We start from the raw sequence: 6,804 nt of genomic DNA on the forward strand, positions 1-6,804 counted from the left end.
AGAACAGAGCTGAGCAATATTTCTTTTCTTGTAGAGTTTCGTTAATCTTATGCACCAATCTATGGGTTTGTTCAATCGTTGAATGCATCTTTCTAAAACCGAACTGATGACAAGGAATTGTATTATTATTGTTCAATGTGACAAGAATTCTTTTAAGCAGCAATCTTTCAAATATTTTGGAAAGGAGGGGTAAAAGACTTATTGGTCGATATGATGTTGTATAGGATGGATCTTTGCCAGGTTTTGGAATCAAGATAATCCTAGCTCTTTTCCAAGCTTGAGGAAAAATTTGAAGTCTACATATCGAATTGTATAGAATTGTCAGAAATCTTATAGACTTTGGTGAAAGGTGTTTCAGCATTTGCATCGAGATCTTGTCGTATCCTGGTGATTTACCTGATTTGGATTTTGTTATTTCTTTCTTGACTTCTGATAGGGAGAAGCGAATTGTCGGAACTTGTGGTCCTGAAGACATGTTACGAAGCCCATAGTAAATAAACTCTTCTTCTTGAGAACTGCATTTCTGAGGCGGACATTGAAAAACTTCTTCAAAATAGTCGGCAAAGTAATTGACCTTATCCTCATGGCTTATAGCCCAGGAGTTGTCGGCTTTTTTAATTGGTACCGTTTGAGCGACTGGTTGTTTAAATTTCTTTGCGGCTTTCCAAAGTGAATAGTTAGTTTCTTTGGTAGAAGTTAAGTGTTTTAATTTCTCTTCAAAAACTTGGTTGTTAAAGTTCCGGAGCATGAGTTTTAAATTTTTGCAGGCTCTGTTAAGATTGGATTTATCTACCGGTGATCGTGTGGTTTGCCAGATTTTCCTTAGTCTTCTTTTTATTGCGATTTGCCGTTTGATTGAAGTTGGACAATTAAAAGAAAAGTTTTTTTCGATTGATGGAGTGGAGTTTTGTGCGGCGATATAGAGTGAGTCATTAAAAAAGTTCACAGCAAAATCAATATCTTTTTCAGATTTTAGTGGTAAGTTGCATTCCAGATTATTGTCCAGAATATCTCCAAATTTGCTCCAATTGGTATACTTATTTGTAAGGTGAAGGTTGAGGTTACAAATTGGTTCAGTATTGCTAAAAGATACAATTACCGGAGAGTGATCTGAAGACAAGTCCAAGCTTGAGTAGGCTTTCAAGTTTCTTTCTGGAATACCTTTGCAAATGAAGAAATCTAGTAGATCTGGTTTTTTATGCATGTCGCTTGGCCAGTAGGTAGGTTCTCCTGTCGATATTGGTGTTGAGTTGTTGGAGTTTATTAGGTTGAAGAGTTCTCGTCCTCTGGGATTGCATAGTCTTGAACCCCAGTGAGTATGCTTGGCATTATAGTCCCCTGCTACTATGTATTTATTTCCAAGACCGTTGAAAAACGTTTCAAAGTCTCGTTTTAGTATCTTATGTTTAGGCGGGCAGTAGACTGATGCAATTGTAGTATTACTTTGAGGAAATTCTACAGAAATAATGGTAGCTTGCAGGAAATCATTACAGACAGGTTCCATTAGATAATGTTTGATTTTAGATTTTATTAAAATGGCTGATCCTCCGTGTGCTCTATCGTCAGGATGCCTGGTGCTGTAAGTGGTATAGAATGGAATATTAAAATAACTTCTGCTCGTAAAATGAGTTTCTGAAATTAGCATTATATCAATGTCATTGCTTAGAAGAAATTGTTTGAGCTCTTGGTGATGTTGAGCTAGACCGTTGGCGTTCCATGTGCACAATTTATATTCGAATGCCATTATTTTTATTCACTAAAAGACTTGTGATTATATTGAGCACAGTGCCCATTTGGTTCATTAACGTTTTCATCATATTTTTTAATTCAAGTATGTCACTTTGTTGATTGGCTTGTTGATGGTTTGTAGGTTGTTCTGAATTGTCTTGTTGGCATGTAACATTATTATTCATTTTCTGTGAGTTTCTTGTTATTTCTGAGAAGGAGACGTTTGCACGTACGAAGGAGTGGCTCGTATTAACGGGATTTTTGAAGGGAGTCTGACTTCTTCTTAATGGTGGAAATTTACGAAGTTTTTCTTGTTGATAAATAGCACATCCTTTATAGCTTGCGGGATGGTTTCCTCCACAAAGTGCGCATTTTACGTTTTGGTTGACAGGATCTCTCCACGAACACTCTTTAGTAAAGTGTTTTCCGGCGCATTTTACACAACGCGCTGTGCGTGTACAGTAATTTTTTGTGTGCCCTAAACTCTGGCATCTTGTACATTGTGGCACTTCTTGAGTAGGTCTGTTTGCTTCTATAGAAACCTTGGTTTTGTAAAGAAAGTCAATGGAATAAATATCTTTGTTATTTTTCTGTTGTTCCAATTCCACCACAAAGATATTTATTGGGTATCCTGTGTATCTATGTTTTAAGTTGTAAATTCTTAAAACATTGTGACCCTTTTCACTTATTTCTTGTTTTAGCATTGCCACATCAGTGCTATGATGTAAATTTTTTATTACAACTTTGAAAGATCGCTGTGACTTTGTTTGATATGAATGTAGTTCAGTTCCTTTTTCTTTCAAATGTTTTAGTACGGTGTTATACGTCTGTGGGTCCTTTGTGTTTACTTTAACTTGCTGCAGTCCAGTTGTTTTGTAAGAATATTTGTCCTTGGCGTGTAATTCTAATAATTCGATGAGAGGCTTGATGTCGTCAACACCGTAGACGAAAATTGGTGGTGGATTAATTGTCTTTTCTACTGGTTCAACACTAGAAGGCGCGTATTGCAGAGTGTCATAATAATTCTTTGTGGGCACTGAGTTTAACCAGTAGTCTTTCAAGGTAACCTTTTTCGTTGTTGCTTCGTTGCAGTAATTTTCCTGTCTTCTTTTATTTGTAACGGTTGTCCATCCCTGGCTTTGATCAACATCATTCATATTTCTATTGATTGGTTCAGGAGTTGTATGTACTTCGGTGTTCTGATTGACGTTATTGTTGATGTGTTGATACGCCGTGTAATCTTTACCGGCGGTATTTATATGCACTGGGTCACTGACATTTTTAATTGTTTTTATGTTAATTTTTTCACTTGAGTAGTCACTTAGGTCCATTTCACTATCAATATTGTCATATTCCTTGTGATTCACAGTGTTCATTGCTTGCGCAATTGATTCGCCAACAGTTGAACAGCTAACCAAACTTACGTCTGGTGGTCGGCCGTTGGGTTGAGCAAACTCTCTTGATTGCATGACTCACTTTAACATATAACGCACTTATTTTAACACGACTATAAAAAGAATAAATAAAAATGTATATGGATCTCTACACATGTATAACCGGGGATTATGGATGACTTCCAAATAAATTAATTTGCTCGAGAGCTCGCGTGACACGTCCGTTCGGGTCGAGGGCTCGACGAGAACTGACATGTGTAATTTAAATGTCTAAAAGTTTAGTTCAAAACACTTGAGTCCAAATTCGTTGCTGAAGGAACTAAAATTCAAATAAAATTTTGTTTATCGAATCCAAATAAGTGCTATCTTATTTGCCTTTTATCTCTAATGCCTACAACACTTCGTTAAATTGCCATTTAAACCTCTATATTTGGTATTTATAAATTCTAAGGGCAAAAATCTTACTAAAATTAAGCTTTTCAACAGTCAGCGTATAGTTTAACCACAACTCGAATGCCTTCATACTACAACTTACACACGTTATATAAATAAGTGATGTTTTTCTTTTACTTTTTGAATCATTTCTAAATATTGCCAACCATATTAAAAGATTTATTGTAAATCTATATATTATATTATAGTTTAACGTAAATAAATAGATTTTTACATGTTGTATTGTAATCCTTTGCCGTGGACCCCCAAATTTTGTTTTTGCCGCCGTGCACCCCTCTAAAGTTGCCATGGACCCCTGGGGGTTTATTTGGACCACTTTGGGAATCACTGGTCTAAACAATCATCAATTCTTGGACTCGGATAAGGGTTTCGTACTACCCTCTTGTTGAGTTCGCGGCAATCGATGCACAGCCGAATATTACCGTCTTTCTTGCGAACTATTACAATTGGTGAACAATACTCTGAACAGCTTCGTCGTATTATTCCCCGATCCAACCAATTTCGTATTATCACTTCTACTTGGCCCCTTTAATAATATGATATTCTACGCGGGCTTACATGAAATGGTTCCGCTCTCGCTTTCAAGACTATATTTAACTCAAATTTTACAGCCGGCTCTGTAGGCTCGGACTCATTAAATGTATCTATTAGAAAAATGTCATTCTCACTATCCTTTTTATAACTAATGTCCACTGTCCTTCCGATATTCACATTTAACTCACAATGTTGTACCATGTCCCTACCCAATAAACACATCGAAGACATGGTTCCACTCGGCACTACATAAAATTTAATTGTCACTGTTACACCAAACTGCACAAACGTAGCCTTCGTTGTCACAATTCCTAGAACATTCACTTCGGCGCCATTTATGCCCTCAAAACTGCCATCCGCACCACACTTCTCCCACTCCACGCCAGTTGGCGCTGTGTCTGTCGTTACCATTGATATAGGCGATCCCGTTGTCCTTAGATAAGTAAACATAAATAGATCGCTATCTGAGGCCATTTGACATTACCTCCATTTTAATATTTTTAGCGATCTGAAGGAGGCAGCACTTGTTCAGTATATAAATCAACCGCTGGTATTATTCTTAGATATGGTTCGCATACGTAATTCAAAATAAGAAAACTTAAATAATTTCTTATATTGGAAATGAGATAAAAAAACATACGAAGTACAAAATATATTTTCAAATATATCACAAACATTTTTACATAACAATTAAAATTTTTATAAATGTAATAATCAATATATACATAATAATAAGTATTATAATTTTACAATTTTAAGTAACTAAAAAAAGTATTCACAATGGTATGATAAATTTACAACGAACGATCAATATATAACAACTAGACTGAGATTGTGTAGAAGCATTTACAATAGAATGTTAAACTTAAAAGGAACGATCAATATGAATTACCTAATGATCAATAATATATAACAACTAGACAGAGATTGTGTAGAAGCATTTACAATAAAATGTTAAACTCAAAAGGAACGATCAATATGAATTACTTAATGTTCAATAATATATAACAACTAGACAGAGATTGTGTAAAAGCATTTACAATAGAATGTTTAACTTAAAAGGAACGATCAATATGAATTACTGAATGATCAATAATATATAGCAACTACACAGAAATATTGTAAAAGTTTTCATAAGCATAATGAATTTACACGAACTGACTAATATTAATTTCTTAATGACTAATAATAATATATTAAAAAGAGAAGAGAAAAGTATAGAGTCTAAGTATGTAGTATATAGAGTATATACTAAAGATAATAGAATAGTATAATTAGAAGAAATGACAAATAATGAACAAATTTAAAAAGTTAAATCCTACAGACATAAAATATTTATATTGGTATCAAAATTGATAGAAAACTAAATTCCAAGAATTAAAATTCATTTATAAGTCATTCTTTTTTAACATTAACTTTGCATTTGATAGTTATTTTGCTTTTCAATCAATCATTAATAAAGTTGCATTCTACAAAATATTGAATTTCTTATGATTCGATTGTGTCAATAGAACAGTGCAGCAGTCCTTTCGGATGGAATGTTAAGAATATTTCTGAGCATTTTATAATCTGTTGCAATTTATACCTTAAATTATTGCATTGTTTGTCTATCCTTCTTAACTCCCTCAACATATAATGGATGTGTCATACATTTTACATGCCCTCGGCATCCAGACACTCCTATCCTTAGTCACTAGTTTCTGCTGCAATTTGTATTCCCAAGAACATCTAATAAACATAACATGCCGGAAAGAAGTGCATTTTTATATTATTTCTGAAGTTACCACAAGTTGGTGCGTTACATTTTGCCATATTATATTTCACATAAATGCTTACTTGAATACAATTAATTACACATGCGAACAACAAACTTTGAGAGAAAATGGCGACCAAATTTAAGCGAGTAATTTTGACGTTTTACATGTTTTGAGCGACAGGGTAATATACATTTGTTCGGAGATAACTCCCCGTGCCCGTGTCTACGATACTGTCAAATTCATGAGTGCCAACCTTCGTGCGCACTCTATTCGCCGGGATGTGATTTATATAATGCGTCCTATTCGTGGTACTATCCGTTTCTCTGCTTGACAGACTATTCTGCCTTTGGCGAATAGTCTGTCAATGCCTTTTGCGAACTCTCTGTAGATGCTTTTTGCGGACAGTCTCGCAGCGAATGTCCCAACTTTTCACACGAGTAACATGCATCTTTTTGTCTCCTAGGCTTCGAGCATCCTATCGCCCTGTGGCCGCTTTCACCGCAATTAAAACATTCCACTACCTTCGGTATTACTACAGACGGCGGTGGTTTCCAGATCATATTCTGCGAAATGCCCCGTTCATATGGCGTTATTTCATTCATCACTCTCAGCAATGCCGACGTATTCTTGAATTGGCGCATTTTCGCCTGGGCTTGCAATGTCGCATTAAAAAACCCTTCGATCAAATACGCTATCATGTCCGTTTCTTCAAACGCAATTTTGTTCCTAGCCCCATCTGTTTCTGATAATATGTACTAAATGGTTTATTTCTACTTCATTAACCTTCTCGTTAACGTTAATCTGTCCTCTCTACACTGGAAAACTTCACACATGCTGCTCTTCAACTCTTCGTACGATAGCCTGACACATAGATAAAGAAGAGTACATCGATCGCTCTTTCGGGCCATATTTCGTTGCCACATTCCTGTGTTAGTTGA

General features: G+C 35.4%; 1 protein-coding gene across 1 annotated transcript; it reads right to left on the reverse strand.

The window, feature by feature from the left end:
- Positions 1–6,201: 6,201 nt before the first annotated feature.
- LOC113389664 lies at positions 6,202–6,564 on the reverse strand. The gene has a single exon (XM_026626684.1). The coding sequence runs from the start codon at positions 6,562–6,564 to the stop codon at positions 6,202–6,204; it is 363 nt and encodes a 120-aa protein (XP_026482469.1).
- Positions 6,565–6,804: the final 240 nt, after the last annotated feature.

The sequence above is a fragment of the Ctenocephalides felis genome, unplaced genomic scaffold, assembly GCF_003426905.1.
Source record: "Ctenocephalides felis isolate EL2017-DRISC unplaced genomic scaffold, ASM342690v1 CF-g0.4_SCAFFOLD_00845, whole genome shotgun sequence".
In the NCBI taxonomy this organism is placed as follows: Eukaryota; Metazoa; Arthropoda; class Insecta; order Siphonaptera; family Pulicidae; genus Ctenocephalides; species Ctenocephalides felis.